Source organism: Erpetoichthys calabaricus, chromosome 3 (genome assembly GCF_900747795.2).
Source record: "Erpetoichthys calabaricus chromosome 3, fErpCal1.3, whole genome shotgun sequence".
Lineage (NCBI taxonomy): Eukaryota > Metazoa > Chordata > Cladistia > Polypteriformes > Polypteridae > Erpetoichthys > Erpetoichthys calabaricus.
In genome coordinates this window covers 86,873,974-86,892,614 of record NC_041396.2, presented here as the reverse complement: position 1 = coordinate 86,892,614, position 18,641 = coordinate 86,873,974, and the positions used below count along the sequence as shown (strand labels likewise).

Genomic DNA, 18,641 nt, shown 5'->3' with positions numbered 1-18,641 from the left:
GCAAAAATAATCTTTTATAATTTTTTTTTTTTTTTTTGCACCTGACACCTACAGGGCTCCGTACCTCTGGTGCACAGAACGTGCATGCCTGTGCATTTGCTTTCGCATGTGCAGTAGTCTGTCCTATTAGGTTACATGAGACAATGAATGCATGGACTCTCAAGGCATGCTTTCAATTATTTTTTGCAAAGTGAAGGACATACTCGCTAATTTTAGCTCTCACATCGTTAAAACAACAATTAAGATTATCAGACGATGCATATCATACACTCCTAGTGTGCAATTGCAATTTCTTTGTTAATTTTATTGGCGATATTGTATTCATCTTTAAATATGTCCCATAAATAGCCAAATCTAAATTGAACCTACCTTCTTTGTAGATTATCAAAGAAAAAGCTTTAATTTCACACTCAAAAGCTGAGAGAAATTCACTTCACTGATAAATAACTTTTAATTTTTCTTAAAGCAAGCTGTTAATTGATTGTGATAATTTTTAACACTATATTCACCAGTGAGAGAGAAGTCCAAAATATCTATATGGGAACAGCAACAAAGGAAATTTTAAATTATTTCAGCTGAGCAAATATTCAAGGACTGTTGTAATGATGGCCTTAGATAAGTAGTAAACATATCCGTTATTTTGCAAAGCATTATGAATATCTAAACCACATTTGCCAATTTCAAATTTACATTCTCTTTGCTATCTACCTTAATTAAAGGACAAATGCCTGTCTGGTTGCTATGTCTCTGCTTAAAGCCAAGTGCTATTGAATTCGTAAAAGCAGTGTGAATGTTTGTGACATGCTATCAATTGGAATGAAAAATACAATGAATTTTATTACTACATTCATTAAAAATACATTCCAATAGATGATGCACTGCAAATGTTAAAGCTGAATATGCTGAGGTCTACATTGGCTGCTTTGGCTATTTAGATTTCAACCTGCCTTAGACAGGTAGCACAGCTAGTTGTTTATACAGTATATTGGTTCAGCTAAAGCAGGGGTGCCCAATACATCAATCGTGGTAGATTGGAAAGGTAGCGACGGTAGATCGCATTGCATTCAAAAAAAAATTTTTTTAAAATCTTACTCTATCATATATTCTCCTGTTTTATCTTGGTAGAGTAATATATGTTGCTCTACATTCCCATTTTGTATTATTAATAAGTAGCCTTTGTCAAAATGCCTAATCTCACAGACTTACCACTGTTTATAACGTATCCTCTTTAATAAAACCCCTGTGTGCGTCCAGTGTCCGTGTGTGTGTGTCTTCTGGTGAAGTGCGCATGCGCGGGGCACGGTGCGATGCTTCAAAGGCCGCCTGACGCATCACACAAGACAGAGAGGGCGGGACCTATAAAATATTGCGTGGCCGATCCAATCGGATTTCTGTAAATGAGGTAAGACTTAAAACAAAGGCAAGAATAATCCAATCGGGTACTGAGACACGGAGACCAGCTTCCCCAAAGAGGTAGGATTAGTGTTTGTGGTTGTGCAAGTGTTCACTCTGAGGATGTCAGATTTGCAATTAAGAAGCTTGGCCCAGTAAGGTGTAAAGTGATAGTCGTTGAAGGGGTTTCCGAAATATACGAATTTTCATGATATTACAATAGGATGACTTTTAAAACTAGATTTATTTTCGCGCACATAAAATCCGTTGCTGGGGAGATGCCACACATACGTACAATAATCAAATGCACGCCAGCACGGATTAAAATACCTGCTGGGGAACTACACAGTACTTGCTGGAGAGACGCCACAAGCACGATTATCAACTACACGCCACACATTACATCAGTTGCTGGGGAGAATCTGTTGATTGCCCACTGTTGTGACAGAAAATTAAACGCATATTACGGAAATCCAAACCAGTATTACTGCGAGAGAAAATTAAAGGCACACAATACAGTGATGCATATTACAGCCACATACAAGCCAGTATTACTGTAACAGAAAATATTACGGACGTAAAAGCCTATATTACTGTGACTATCTACTAACAACATGACACACAAAAAAGAAGAAAAAGAAAATGAGCATCAGAAAAAGAGAGACTCAGAAGAGCAAATAGATCTATAGAAGAACAGGAAAATGCACTACTGTTCTAGCGCCCGTTATTGTGACGGGCTTAATGTCTAGTTATAGTATATAACTTATCCCCACCTTCCCTTCTATATCTATAACCTCAGGCAATTAGGTGTAGTAAAAAGACAAGCAGGAGTTAAGTTACACATAAAACAGTGTATTATTGATAATATTCATTAATAATAACAATATGTAAAGTACATTTGAATATTGACAACCATACAACCTGATTAAATGGTGATTTGTAGTTTCAGGCGGCACACAGACTTGTTAGTTATTTAAAATGTCTCTAGTTAAGGCATCATTGGTGCTCAGCTTTCTTCAGAACAGGCTGCAAGCCTGTTCAAATATGGCTACCAGGCTGTGGTCTCCATTGTGTTGTCCTTTCAGTTCATCAGTTTGGTCTTCATGATCAGAGGTTGAGATACTTCTTCATCATATGTTGGTTAGTAAGAGAGAGATTGTGAGGTTAAACAAGTAAATTTATAGATGTTCTGTCCAACCCCTAGAGCCAATAGGACATCATGATACTTAAAAGCTTCTGATCCAAGCCAATTCCAAGCAGCCATACTTCAGACCAATGGGGGAAATAGAACATCTTAACACCTGCCCCCAAACCATATGTTAACGTAACCTGGCTTTCTTGCAGGGGTTGAAAGACTTTAGCAGAGAAACACTCGCCAAACTGGTTTAAGGCACATCCCCCAAATCCTGTCGTAAAATTCAAAGGGACCCATTCCTTGGGTTGTAAACATGAATGCTTCTCACTAATATTACATTGCTTTGCCTAAATTACAAATAGACATACAAAATATTTATCAAGTTATATGCAAAATCTCACATCACAACACCTCCCTATGGCATTTGCCACTTGATTGACATACAGGACGGCCAGTCTGAGATCTCTTTTCTTCTAACACACTGGTCATGCCGCATGCACGATCAAACGCGTGAGCTACTGCAAAACTCAGTCTATCTAAGTGATCTAGTTAGCCTTCCAATTTATATCGACTAAAGAAGGGATTTAAAAAAAAAAAAAAAAAAATTGTTGTTTTAGTGGGGGAGGGTATGGGCTGGATGTGGAATTGGAAGAGGATTTTTTTTTTTCTTACAATGTCACAATCGAAGTGCTGTTGTCTGATCTGTCAATCTATCATTGCTATTCCAAAGAAGGAAAATGTGGAAAGGCACTTTTGATCTATTCATAAAAACTACGAAACTGACTTCCTTCCGAAAAGCGACCTGAGAAAGGAGAGGAAACTAAAATCGCAGTTAATCAGACAGCTGTCATTTTTCACTCGGCTGAATTCAAAAGCAAAGGCAGACACACTGAAGCATCTTTCCAGGTGAGGCACTCGATCATTAAGCATGAGAAGTCCTTCCAAGATAGAGAGATGATAAAAGAGGCCTTCATTGAGGCAGATGGCTAGGGAGAAATTCCTGCTGAGATTTCGAGACCCCTGGCGAGAAAGGAGTTTCTCCTTGTCATTAAACATGCAGAATACAAGCAACTTAATAACAATCAATGGATGCTAGACTTGGTATTTTTTTCCGATCTGACCAACATGTTGAATGAGCTTAATTTACAGCAAGGAAAAGACAAAACCATGGCCAATGTGATTAGCTCAGTTAATGCTTTCAAACAAAAAATGCAACATCTGTCCTCAAAGCTGCAGCACCTTGATTTGGGGAACATCCAAAACCTTGCGTCAGAGCTGGAGACGCAATGGAAGGCATGTGTACAACTTGACAGCATATGTTACACAGAGCAGATTGAAAATTGTCTGTCAGACTTTGACAGGTGGTTTCAAGACTCAGCTTTTCTTATATTTAAGTGCTATCCATTTAGGGAAGATGTTGAGGGTGATTCACCTGCATCAAAAATTGCAACACTGTTTCACCTAAAACTCCTCTACAGTGAAGGACACTAAAGGATGACATTCAGCTGAAGTATGGGGCTCATGGACAGTTTTGGAACTAACTCACAGATGAAAAGTACCTAAACATGAGGAAATGTGCTGCCTCCTTGACTGCATTATTCGGCTCTACTTATTTATGTGAGTCAGCCTTTTCCCACATGAAGATTATTAAATCCAAATACTGTTGTGACCATAAATGTATTGAATTGTTATTGTGCCATAAGGGTTATTCAGTTATGCAAGGTACGGCAATATATATTTTATGTATAAAGTATACTCAGTATAATATATATATATATATATATATATATATATATATATATATATATATATATATATATATATATATATATATATAATCATTTTTAATGTAGGTAGATCATTTCGACCTGGTCATTTTAAAGATAGCTCGCAAGCTGAAAAAGTGCGGGCACCCCTGAGCTAAAGCATAGAAATTTTTATTTATTTATTTTTTTTAAGAAAAGAAATTCATAGGCACTGCATTGAGTAAAGCTTTTCTTAGCATAATCTTTGGATTATATTGTCATAGTTTTAATATTAAAGTCAAGTCACTCCCCACCTCCATGTTGGCACAGCAGTTATAGCTGCTGCATCATACTTTTAAGTACTCTGGTTCATTTCTTTTGGCTAAAGTCAGTACAGAATTAGCATGTTCTAATCTCCATGTGTTTTTAAATTGTATTACATTTTTCCTATACATTGTATATTTATGAATTTTCGTTTGATTTATGTCTGTTGATTGGCATTAAGCAGTATTTAGTCAAGTTCTGTCCTGGGCTGGTTTCTACCATGCAAGAATAAACTTCCATTTCCCAAGATGCTGTAATGTATAGAGTGGGTTTGGACTTTTGAACGTTGGTATGATGTTATTTAACATTACAGTATATAGTAAAACTACTGTTTTGTTAATGCAAATATCTTCACCATGTGAATACTATTTTAATTAAGGAAAATATTTTTTTTTGTAATTGAGATGAGTGCAAGGTTTATTTTAATTATTAAACTTTTTATCTTAAATGTTTTAGTTTCTGATGTCTGATCCTTATATTCCACATTAAATTTTATTATATTACAACACAAGTGTACTGATACTTTATGTTAATATAGTAAAACATTTTTATGGGATTTTTTTTCTTACAGGTGACATGATGACTCTCCTTATGAAAAAAGACACATTGACAGAAGAAGAGACACAGTTTTATATAGCAGAAACTGTTCTGGCCATTGACTCCATTCATCAGTTGGGCTTCATACACCGAGACATTAAACCAGACAATCTTCTGCTTGATAGCAAGGTACAGAATTTGCCAAGCTTTAAATGTTTGTGATGCTGCCTAGGAATATATCCCCTAGGACTTGCTGGCAGAGTTTCCAACCTATGTGCAAAAATCATAAAAATGACATAAATGTATATGCATATTTCTGTGTCAGGAACAAATTGTCAAAAAAAAAGCAGATATGATACTCTGATACATTTGAAGAAATTGGTTATTGAAGTTAAGTCAGTTTTTATAATATCAATGATATCAATTATGCAGTGTAACATTAATATTTTTTTATTATTTCTTACTTGATATTGTTAACTGTTTATAGAAACTATTTGCCCTGATACAGAAAATAATTCAGTCCTCAAGATTTTCAATATGGTCATCTTCTAGAAGATTTCTGGTGTTTGTTTAGTTTGACTAATGAGACTAAAACGTCTGTCACAGTCATTGCTTAAGGCAGGAAATGTAGCATAAACTTCCAGAAAAAAAGAATGCATTAAACTGTTCCTTTGCAAAGTCTTCATTTTCATTGCACCAGTCTTAACTTTCTCACTTAACAGCTGTTTTATAGTCTACAGGATGATTATGCAGATACTTCTGGAAAATGCCATTTCATGTGCTGAGCACTGTGCTGTATTTTTTGTTATTTCCTGCTTTCTCCAAATGAGACATCCTGACAGAGTTCATTAAACATAAACATCTTGACAGGACACATGCTAAAAATTGTATCAATTGATCATTTTGGGGTGTCAGTATTTTTTAAAGAAATATTTGGCCATGTCATATTTCTAATTCCTAAATCTTCTTGGTAAGGTACAGTGCAGGGCAACGGCTACATCCTTTATTTTTTCCTAGAATATCAAAAGCACTATTGGGTGTGAACATTTTCATTTTTCTCAAGTCTAGGTTGAACCACTTAATTGTTATTACAATAGTTGCACTAAGGCATGTCATCAATTTAAGAATGCCTGCAAAGACAACAGAAATTCATTTTACATATTGTCTTTCTGAAATTCACATAAAGGATCAACTTTTATTTACAGAAATGCTAATACTTCAGTTGAGCATCAGAGTGTGGAATAGTAATAATCATTGCACAATTTTTGTTTTAGAAGTTTAATGTATTCAACAAATTGAAATTCATAATTTTTGTTTGCTTGAGTTTCTTATATTAACATATTTAGCACTGTAACTATGTATCTCTTGAACTCGCAGCATAGATGAATTTAAATTTATGGCAAACAGTTTGCTATCAGTCACAATTTGTGCTTCATCTTGCGTTTCCATTTTATCTATTTTTTTGGTATTTCACATAGTAATCTTTTAAATATTTCTTGGCACTGATTGTGTAACTTATTGACAGAAGATATCCAAGTATTTTTCAAACAAATGACAGTTTAGACATTCCTACTTCCATTTAGCCTAGAGTTTACCAGGAGCCCATTCACAGTTGATTTTCGCTTGCCTGCAGATTGTGCAAATAACATGTCAGCTTACACAGTGTTTCCCAGAATTATAAAGCTTATTAGACACAATACACTTCTGTAAATCTAAAACTTATTTTCTTCTTTAGACTTTTAATTATTTTTGCCTCTTTTGAACCAGTGCTTTGACATTTTAAGGCTGATAAATTTTGATTACAAGATATTCACACTCTTTGTGCTTAAGATCCTGCAGACGAAAAAAGGAAATAATACACCATAACAAGCAGTTGTAATGAATGCTAATTTATAATGACGAGCAAGCAAAATGCCTTAAGTATGTTGTAAGTTGTGAAGCAAAAATGAGGTGTCATAATATGTATTTTAAGACAATGTGCATGGGAACAGTATTTCATCAGGGCAGCTGCACTCTTGTACAGATTAGAGGGAATATTGCTGCTCAACATCCTCAGCTGATTTTGGTTAGCCCACCAGAAAGCTTTAAGTGTGTAAGAATTTTCAGGGTGAATCTGATACAGCTGTAATATGGCATGTATTGGCATTACTGCATTACTGCTTCTATACTAAGAATACTAAGGCTTTCACAGGTTTCCCACTAATGATTGATTCGTCAGATGTGTTTTTGGTTTGTTACTTGGCATAGGCCTATAATATCCTGCCAAAATAGTTTTTTTGTGTGAAGAGGAAGTGAGATCAGAAGAAGAAAAAAATTAAAGTGAATTTGTTAATAAGAAAAACCTGTAAACTATTATAGTAAAATACTTAAACTGAGGAAATCATTGTTGCAAACAACAATGCAATTTCAAGTCTCTGCTTTTCTAAAAACAAAGCATCAGAATTTATTCTTCACATTTACACTTGTTGCTTCTCTGGATGATAAAATGTCAACCTGTTCAGCGAAGAAGTAGTTAGTATAACTGCAGCAGTAATGTATTAAGGATATTGCAGAAGAGATTTGAAGAGGAAGCGGAAGACATGCGTGTCAGTTTTTAAATGTATACTCTTTCATCATACTTCCTGAGATATTCAAAATGTTACAGCAGTTACCTGCATAAAATCTGCAATATTTATATGTGTCTTCAGTTTATCATGGAGATATTGAGCTTTTGTTATAACCTGAATTGCTTTACAAAGTAAATAACACACAGTTATCATGATTATTATGCTACAGTTTAAAGGTCTTTTAAGCTTGTTTCTCTAGGAGGTGTTTTTACTCAAATGGGCTGGAAATGAAAAAACATACAAATATCCTCACAGCAGTTGTAATAAAATCATTTAATTGCAGGGTCACGTGAAGCTGTCAGATTTTGGCTTGTGCACAGGACTGAAAAAGGCACACAGGACTGAATTTTACAGGAATCTCAATCACAGCTTACCCAGTGACTTCAGTAAGCATTGGTTATTTTCATTTATACCAGGCTATTTCATTAAAAAAGAATATGTTATTAACTCTTATTCTGTTTACTTTTGCATTTACAGCCTTCCAGAATATGAACTCAAAACGAAAAGCAGAAACATGGAAGAGAAATCGAAGACAGTTGGTCAGTATACAGTTTGAAATGAATATTCATATTCTCAGTGGTGCTGCAGTAATCTTTGTCATTGTGCCAGCTTGTTTGAAGTAGAAAATGTTTTCTCACCTTTGTATAAAAATTTGTTAATCCATATTGAGAAAGGTAATTCAACAATATAGTCCTCTCTGATATAGTGCATTTAATATTAATTCAAGTAGAAGTGTAGTATGAGTGTGCTTACATATTCAAGTTCAGCTTTAGTCTTGACCAGAGTTAACCAGGTCACTCTTAACATATATTCTGTTTTTATTGCAATTAGTCTACTTACGTCTCTGTTTCTTTTGTTTTGCCTAGTACAGCTTTATGTAAGTAGTAAAGAGTTTTTGATTAATTCATATTTCATAAATTGTCCAACCAGCTAATCTACATAGTGTCTCGTTAGTCTGGAATCGTAGATAGAAAAAGGGCATATATTTATGTAGTTTGTTACATTTTGCAGTGGCCTGTCTCTGAATCTAGTTTGCAGAAGGAGGTAATGGAGGGAAGAGAGACTCATGAAGATCCCCTCAGCTGTCCTCACTGTCTGATGCAGGGTCTTGCGATCCAAACCAGACAGTGATGCGGCTGCTCAGGATACTCTCAATAGTCCCTGTATAGAAGGTGATGTGGATGGGTGGTGGGAAATGAACCTTCCTCGGCCTTCGCAGGAAGTAAAGTGGCTGCTGGGCTTTCTTGGCTGTAGAGCTAGTTTCGAGGGACCAAGTAAGGTTCTCCGCCAGGTGAATACCAAGGCATTTGGTGCTCTTGACGATCTCCATGCTCTAACCGTCGATATACAGCGGAGAATGGTCGCTTCTAAAGTCAACAACCATCTCCTTTGTTTTTATCTATGTTCAGAGATAGGTTGTTGGCTTTGCATCAGTCTGTTAACCACTGCATCTACTCTTGGTATGCTGACTCGTCATTCTTGCTGATGAGACCCACCACAGTCATGTCATCCGTGAAATTGATGATGTATTTCAAGCTGTGCATTGTTGCATAGTAATGGGTCAGTAAAATGAATAGCAACAGACTACGCAAACAGCCCTATGGAGCACCAGTGTTCAGTGCTGCTAGAGATGTTGTTTCCAGTGCTGACTGGCTGAGATCACTCAGTCAGGAAATGTAGGATCCAATTGCAGGGGGAGGTGTTCAGACCCAACAGGCTTAGGTTTCCGGTAAGATGATGAGGAATGACTGTATTAATTGCTGAACTAAAGTCAATGAACAGCATTTGCACTAAGTGTCCTTCTTGTCTGGGTGTGAAAGAGCCAGATGGAGGTCGGTGGCTATGGCTTCATTTGTCAATCAGTTTTGGTGGTATATGAACTGCATGGGTCCAATAAAGGGGCAGTAGTGTATTGATGTGCCTCATGAAAAACCTCATGATACACTTCACGATGATAGGTGTGTGCAACAGGACGATAGTCATTGATGCAGGACACTGAAGACTTCTTCAGCACAGAATGGTAGTAGTGGTCTTGAAGCACATTGGAACAGTGGCATTGCTTGGGAAAATGTTGAAGATGTCGATGAGGAGATCTAACAGCTGATCTGCACATCCTCTGAGCACTCTACCAGGAATTTTGTTTGGTCCAGCAGCCTTCCATGGGTTGACTTTGCATAGGGTTTTCCTCACGTTGGCCATGGTCAGGTACAGTACTTGGTCATTGGGAGGAGGGCTAGTCTTCCTTGCTACCACATCATTCTGGGCCACACACACCATGCATGGAAGTTGTTCAGTGCATCCGGTAAGGGAGGCATCACAATCATAAGCCAGTGGTGTTGTCCTGTAGTTGGTGATAGCCTGGGTGCCTTGGCAAATGCGCTGTATGTCACCACTGTCCTGGAAGTGGCTGCTGATTCTCTGGGTATGTCTGCACTTTGTTACTTTACCAGTACTTCTATAGTACTAGGGTGTTGAACCATGTTAGCCATTATGAATGTAGAGAAAAGCCAAGCAAAATGACACCTTTTATTGGCTAACTAAAAAGATTACAATATGCAAGCTTTCGAGGCAACTTGCATATTGTAATCTTTTTAGTTAGCCAATAAAAGGTGTCATTTTGCTTGGCTTTCCAGTACTTCTATTCAGTCTGCATTAATATTGTGCATTTTGAAATGATTATAGACATCAATAATAATATGTATATTTTTCCCATGTAAATGATCTCATTGTTTTCTAATGTATTCTGCATTTTTTTGTATGTGTTCTTCAAATGTTGTTTGGTCCAAACTTTTTTGTAAACAAGCAAGTTTAATGTAAACTGCTGTGTATGGCTAAACAGGCTTAATCAAATGTTTAATGATCCTGTTTTCCCTTCTACTACAAATTCACTTTTAACAGCTTGATGGGAAGAATTGCTTCTTGCAGGCAGGGAATATCAAACTTTAACTCACACTTTTTCTTATGTTGCATAACATTTTTTTTCTTTATCTAATTTGTTTTAGAGTTACTCACTTTAACACTAATGATAAAATGAATGTGCCAAATGTAAAATTTACATTAACCTATGCTTTGTACTTTAAATATAGTCTTAAATTAATATTTTTCTTGTGAATGAAGTACAGATGGTTAAGGAAACTTATTCTGTGTTGGCTTTTTTCATAAAATGGTGATTTTTTCCATTTAACTTTTGCAGGCTTTCTCCACAGTAGGAACACCTGACTACATAGCACCAGAGGTATTTATGCAGACAGGCTACAACAAGCTGTGTGACTGGTGGTCCTTGGGCGTCATCATGTATGAAATGCTTATAGGTAAGAAAGACCAAGTGGCCACAAGATTCGTGTTTTTTTTGTTTTTTTTGTCACAACAGCAGGTAATATTAGATTATATCTATAAAGTGACGTTAGTACTAAATGATTTGAATATTAATTATTATTTTAAAAATAACATTATATTCAGTATATTGGTTAAAAAAAACCTGTGCAGCTTATTTAATTGTGCGTAGATAGCCCAAGGTGTAATTTTACATTCGAAATTACAGCAAATGTTTGAAGCATCAATCGCTACATAACTGATTTGATAATCAGGCCTGAGTCTGATTCTTGTACTCGGCTAAAATTTTATCTGATTTCAACCCAAACTCATGAATCTTAGTTGATTTAATAAGTAGGACTACAACTCTGTGCTATGACTGTTTATTTTTTAGTGCCTAACACTAAACACATCATACACCAACTGCACATGTAGTTTGGCTTAAACTTAATTCCTTCACAAGGATATTGACACCTGCACCACACTGAGTAAAAGTGATTGTAATAATATGCAGAGTGTGCTTCATGATTTGTGCTGTCCAGCATAAGCAAGACATGCAATTAAAGTTAATGCCTTGATTGCCAGTGCAACTCCAAGGTGTAACTGGTGGCATGCTCATAGGTTGAGAAAGGCTCTATGCTATCTATGCAAGGGTTGTGGTATCACAGCTTTTAGTATAGCGTTAGAAATGACAGGATGTAATCCCCACATCCTGTGTTCCCATAGGCTGTCTCAGGGAAGACCACTAAAGAGAGAGATTCTATTCAGTGGTACAAGATGTGCATATACAACGTATTTTTCTTTTATTGAAAATAAGTCTGACATATTTTACAGCCCTTTTAAGAAAGTATTCAATAAGCTATCTAAAATCTTTACCAAGTAGAGAATCATATGGATAGATATCTTCACACACAATGTCCACAGAATTTGGTATTTTTTCTTGCCTTTTTACAGTGCTATACTGAATGGTTTTGATTATCTTTTGCATATGTACCTGGTCCATTTTCTCTAATACTTAAATATCTAGCTCTCAAATTTTAAAAAATAATGGTTAATGGTGTTATATTTGCATTTGTGATACATAAACAAGGCAGAATGTTTATAATGTAATGCGTTTTGTTTATATTCCAAGCAGTATAGCTTTTACTAGAGTTTTATTACATATCATAGGCACCTTGTTATTCCATATTACTTAGTACTAGCTGCCAGCTTTTACACTGAGTGCTGCAGGATGCCAGTCCTGAAGCACAGATTTAATTCTTCATTCACTAGTACCCTCATTCTCTGTATATTATATGAGATGAAGCTGTGTGAAAAACTACAATCCTGAATTCCAGCTGTCAGTTCAAGTTCCATACTGCCCCTAGTTTATCTGCTCAAGAAGATTGCTAACGTGAAGCCATTTGACTGAGCCACTGCTACCTGTGCTGTCATACTGGGGAGCACCTATTACATGTCATGCCACACTGTCTGTTCTTTACATTTATTCCTCAGGAGTATTTAACTGATAACCTGCAGTGGCATAATCTCGTATGACAGAGTCAGCCAGCCCTGTTTTCCCTCGACATACTTATTTGCTAGCCTTACGAGTGCCCCTGCTATAAGCCCAAATATAATTATGGATTTTATTGCCCCTGTAGCAGAAGCAGCCTCTTTCCTTTGTTTTGGTTAAATAAGTTGTCCTTTGCTAATACAAAGTCTTTCATAGCTTTTTCTAGTTTGACTCCTGTCCTGCACATTATAAAACTGCCTGCCAACTTCAGCCTTAATCATACCCCAAAATGTATATTTTGTTGACTTTGTCAGATGTGTTTTTTAAGTGCAAGGCAATGAAAGAGCATTTACGCCATCCTTGTGTCAGTTCTTAGTAACCAAATCCAAAACTAAATAAAAGGCACATAAATGAACAAATACCATTTTTTTTAATGGAGTTATGTCATTTATTAAATGAATATAGATACCCAACAAAGTTCGGCACAGTTGGGAAAAAATAATTGTCTCCTTAAATTGTTTTTCTTAATCAGAGTAAGAAAGTAAACATTTTTTATTTAAATAAACTGTAAATAACATGAGGACTATGTTGTTGTATTTTTAGCCTTTGCTCCCTGTCTGGGCACTTCTAGAAATCCTCCAGTTAAACCAACCTCTGGCCCGGTTAACACCTACAGTCACATTCAAACGTTGTCAGAAAAAGATAGCAGCTTTGTCCTTGTTGTTTAGTGTATGCTCTATGCCAAATGTTGTCATGCTTCTCAGTAATGTACACATGTGGCCATTTGCTCTGCTTTTTACTCCCATGCAGTACCATTATTAAGTCTGCATTCTTAGTTTACATTTGTGTTAAAACCCCAGTTCCAAAAAAGATGGGACACTGTGTAAAATGTAAATAAAAACAGAATGCAATGATTTGCAAATCTCATAAACCCATATTTTATTCACAGTAGAACATAGAAAACGTATCAAATGTTGAAAGTGAGACATTTTACTATTTCATGAAAAATATTACTTTATTTTGAATTTAATGACAACAACCCTGTAGTTAGGATATAGTGGGTTGGATAATGGATGGATGGACACATCTCAAAAAAGTTGAGACGTGGCAACCAAAGGCTGGAAACATAAGTGATACCATGCCAATGGAATTGAGAACTTTCGCATCTAGAAAGGCACCATCAATGCTGAAAGGTACATATAGGTTTTAGAGCAACATATGCTCCAACCTAGACACCGTCTTTTTCAGGGAAGGCCTGGCATACTTCAGCAAGAATGATGCAAAACCGCATACTGCATCTATTACAACAGCATAGTTTCATAGTGGAAATGCCCGTTTGCTGAACTAGCCTGTCTGCAGTTCAGACCTTTCACTAATTGAAAACATTTGCCACGTCATGAAATGAAAAATACAACAAAGAAAACCCATTACTGTTGAGCAGCTAGAACCCTACATCAGACAAGAATGGGACATCATTCCTCTCCCAAAAGTCCAGCAACCTCACTTCCCAGATGTTCACGGTCTCTTAAAGCAGTGGTCCCCAACCTTATTGACAGCAAGGACCACTTTATTAGATGCAAATTTTTCCAAGTACCGGTCGGTGGGGGGGGGGGGTTGGGGTTGGTTGGGGGGGGGCAGTTTTATACACAATTCACATAACATTTCTATTATTATTAAAGTTATTAAGCAGTTCGCATACGTTTGCAATCGGAGATTTTTCTTCTTTTTTTGCATATAACAAAGACATATGCTTTACATTTGCCAATCCAACAGATTGCACATCACAAACAGTAACACTGCTATCTTTTTTTCGTGTCTGCCGTTTCTATAGGAGGGTGACAATGAGTTAAATTCCAATGGATGTTTTTGAAATGTTGACAAGCAATAAGCAAAAGGAATCAATGAAAACCACAGACAACAAAAACAGCAAAAAAAAAAAACAGTACGAGGAAAGTTCGAAGAAAGAGATTTTTTTACAATGTTTCTGTTTGGGGATCGTTGTGCAAACGTGTACAACTGAGCTGCGACCACAGATCTAACTGCTCTGTGGATGATTCGTTCAAGCATTTCAAGGTCACTTCGTTGTAATGAAAGCATCTGTTGAATGTACTTCGTAGTAACGTGATTTCTATAGACTCATGTCATATGGGGAAACTGTCGGGACCATAAAAATACTTTGTTGTAATGGTCTCTCACCTCGGTCTCTCTCCCCTCTCTGCGCCGCTGCAAAGCTCCGCCCGCCAAGCGTTCTGAAAAGTCTGAGTGAGTCGCTGTTGCCGGCAGTTCTCTCGCGGCCCGGCTGTCAGATGGCTGCGGACCGGTAGTGGGCCGCGGACCGGTGGTTGGGGACCCCTGTCTTAAAGGAAGAGGGGATGCTACACAGTGATAAACATGGCCCAAATTCAAAATGACCTTATTTTTTTCTTAAAATGGTACATTTTCTCAATTTAAAAATGTGATTTGTTTTCTTTGTTCTATTGTGAATAAAATACGGGTTTGAAATTTGCAAATCATTGCATTCTGTTGTTTACACTTTAAACAGCATCCCAACTTTTTTGAAAATGGGGTTGTACATGTTTTCATTTTAATGGTATGCTGTTTCTTTGAAAGTTTATGGTGAACCTCATAAATGATAGTCAAACAATGTCACATTACATAATTTTTCAGTTTTATCTTCACCCAGTGTAGGAATTAACTAAATTATTTTTTTAATGAAATCTCCTCAACACAGATGATAATGGTGAAGGTTTCTTGGCAAACAGCTAAATCTGTGTGAATTAAACTGAGCAAAAATGTATGTGATGCTTATAGGCAGTAGAGCCGACTCTAGCTTTTTTGATGCCTTAGGCCAGGGGTGTCGAACTCCGGGCCTGGAGGGCCGCAGTGGCTACAGGTTTTAATTCTAACCCTTTTCCTAATCAGTGAGTAGTTTTCACTGCTAATTAACTCCTTTTCCCTTCATTTCAATAGCCCTGTTTTTAAGGAGTCAGTCCTCTGAATTGATTCCTTTCTTCATTAAATGGCAGCCAAACAGAAATGAGACGTGAAACGAGCCAAAAGATGACGAGCTAAACTGGGATTTCAAACTCCAACCAATTTAACTTCAAACAGTCTCTTAATGAGAAGCTGATTCTTGCTGTTAATTAAGCCCGTTATTTAATTCAATGGCTTGTTGCTGCTCTCATTCTGCCACAGCAGATATTTCCAAATCTGTTGTTTTCTGTTTTTTCTAAGAACATTTTCAAAATGTTTTGGTGACCTGAGAGATCAACCTTACTGAGACCTTCACCTTTATTTATTTTCAGATATTGTGTGATAGGCACAGGTGAGCTTGTCATATGGTGGCTTGTTTGATGTCTCATTATTGTTTGGCTACTAATTAAGGAAAAAGAGATAATTAAGGTGCCTGAGTCAAGTTAATTAAAACAAAAGCAAAAGAGGTTAATTAGCAGTAAAAACAGCTCACTAATGAAGAAGATGGTTAGAATGAAAACATGCAGCCACTGCGGCCCTCAAGAACCGGAGTTCGACACCTATGCCTTAGGCAAAAGTGAAAATCTTGCTCCCAAACCACTGAGTCCTGAAGGCAATTTCTGTACATATTGCAGATTGTAGTAGTGTCTGTTGTGATATTCGCAATTAGGGCTTTGTGCGAGTCCCACACAGATGTCCGACTTCCAGATATTTGTAATGCATTATGGTATCATTTTTGTCACATGCAGTTGTTTCACAGCCTTTATTCTGTTAATACCTGTTGAATATGCCCTCTGCAGCTTCCTGTAGCTTAGGTCTTCACCATGTCTACCTCTAACCCTGACTTTGAGTGTTATCAACTTTCTGTAACTAAGTTTTGAAGATCTTAAATATTATCTCATGAAGCCTGAATCACAATATAAATTGCATTGTTTCATGCCTAACAAACATGGCAAAACTTTCCAAAATAGCAATTGAACAAGTTGTGGGAGATAATAATAATACCACATTAGTATGGATGATTTACCCGGAGTTGTTTCATGCTGATCGTGCAATCCATTTGAGATAATGACAAAGAAACAAACACAAAAGACTTTACTTTTTTTATAATCATTTTGTTTTATTGCTCTGTAGATTTTTAAATTGGAGGATAATGAGTGTCTCTCTCTTTGACGCATTTCATTTATTCAATCATGCATTTGTTTCATGACCACAGTTTTAGAACCTCGTAATTTGGCACATATGCATATTTTTGTGGAAGTAGAAGGAAATCACACTTAATACATGTGGAGAACATGCAAACTCCATACATATGACTGCTGCACTCAGGATTATAAAATATAGCAAGGCCAAACTGTATCCTTTTCAGTTTCCTAATGTCTGCAGTCTAACCAATTTGCAGCAAAGCACAAAAGAAAAGAAAAGGAATGCATTGATCAGTCTTTAAACCACCTGGGTGAACCACATTGAATATTAATCTACAGTATTAACAGTTACTACTATAAGGGCAAAAAAGTTTGTAAAAAAAAAATAAATAAATAATGTTCTGTTTCCAAAACAACCTTGAATGATATGCTAAATGTGTGTATAGTGTAGAACTATAATTAACAAAAAAAAAATTGTCACTGAGCCCTGTCTGGAAGTGGAACATTGCCATTTTAAGTTTTTATTGCTCCACTCTACTGAGTAGTGCTCTGCAAAGTAATGCAGCATTCCTGTCTCATTTCCAGTGGCTGCATCTATAATATCTGAAATAAAATAGAAACGGAATTTGTAAAATTGGCTTTAACTACAAACTTGTAATATAGTCACAACTTTGTTTTTAAGCTGAATTTAAAAAATAAATATTAGATTGTCTCCTTTTCTCTTAGAATTGATTATCCTAATATTATGTAGTCTGCATTCATACCTTTAGCTTCCTATGGTTTATTCATTTGTTTGATCAGTATGCTATTTTATGGCTACCTGGGAGAGCAAAATATCACAGCAAATATTCAACATTAACTATACAGGGTCACCAAGCGCATTTGAAGTAGAAGTGAGGTTATAGTCTAAATTCAACTTTTCTGAATTACTAGCATTCTATCTAAGACACGAAAGCTGTACCAAAGCTGAACCGTTCCCTTCATTTGTCAAAAAAGTGCATTTTAAAATTTCGAAATCTTGTGTTAAGTTACAACTTGGGGTTATTTTACTATAGTATTTATTTCACAAATGAGGCTATGGTTTGTGATTACATGATACTCTTCTGCTTCAACACGCAGTTTATTTTAATAAATATTATAGTATGGTATATTGCAGAAGAGAAAATGAGACAGTAAACCTTCTGTTACATCATGTGTTGCTTTGGCTTTTGCTAGCAGTTTTTCAAGCTACACACCTTGATTTCGAGGTCAACATGCCAAATGTCATAATTCCACTGTTGTCAGTTGGCATTAATGACCCTATAAAGCTATAAATAGTTTTTTGTTTCTTACAGTATATACTATTTTATGTATACTTTAAATCTAAAACCCAGAATCCTACCTGTATTTCCCAGTTTAGCTGAGAAATCAGTACTTCTTTATTTCTCAATATTGTGGAATGGAATCGATGAGCAAACTTTTAAACATAAGCAATGTACTGTTTTGTATCTAAATGCGATACTTTATTTTAAGTAGCTGTAAAGTCAGTACACAGTCAAATATTGCAAGTTGGAACACTGTTTAGTGCACATTAATCGTTAACTTTATGTGGATCATTTGCAGGGCACCCATTTTTACAGTGGTGATTAAGGGATTCCCCAGCCTATACTGAAACAGTTGACGGCTACTTTTGTTTTAAGACAACTGGCCAAAAAGTGGCACCAGACACTTCCTACCTTATTTTTGCTATTTTTATTCTTTCTTGAGAATCTTGAAATCTAATATATGTTTCCCATTTATCAAGGGTACCCACCATTTTGCTCTGAAACTCCTCAGGAGACTTACAAGAAAGTGATGAACTGGAGAGAGACACTTACATTTCCACCTGAAGTTCCTATTTCTGAGAAAGCAAAGGATCTGATTCTTAGGTACTACATCACACTAACCAGCAACTTGTATTAACTGCCATATTGTATCTTGTTTCAGGTTTTCAATAGCATC

At 36.3% G+C, this 18,641-nt stretch overlaps 1 protein-coding gene across 4 annotated transcripts in view; it reads left to right on the top strand.

The window, feature by feature from the left end:
- stk38a (serine/threonine kinase 38a) overlaps nucleotides 1-18,641 on the top strand; it is a 62,130-nt gene that overhangs the window by 32,254 nt on the left and 11,235 nt on the right. For all 4 annotated transcript variants that reach the window (XM_028797045.2, XM_028797047.2, XM_028797046.2 and 1 more), the window contains exons 7-11: nucleotides 5,168-5,322; nucleotides 8,023-8,125; nucleotides 8,217-8,278; nucleotides 10,933-11,050; nucleotides 18,445-18,568. In XM_028797045.2, the coding sequence (XP_028652878.1) occupies nucleotides 5,168-5,322; nucleotides 8,023-8,125; nucleotides 8,217-8,278; nucleotides 10,933-11,050; nucleotides 18,445-18,568 (562 nt within the window). The remainder of the gene's footprint in view (nucleotides 1-5,167; nucleotides 5,323-8,022; nucleotides 8,126-8,216; nucleotides 8,279-10,932; nucleotides 11,051-18,444; nucleotides 18,569-18,641) is intronic.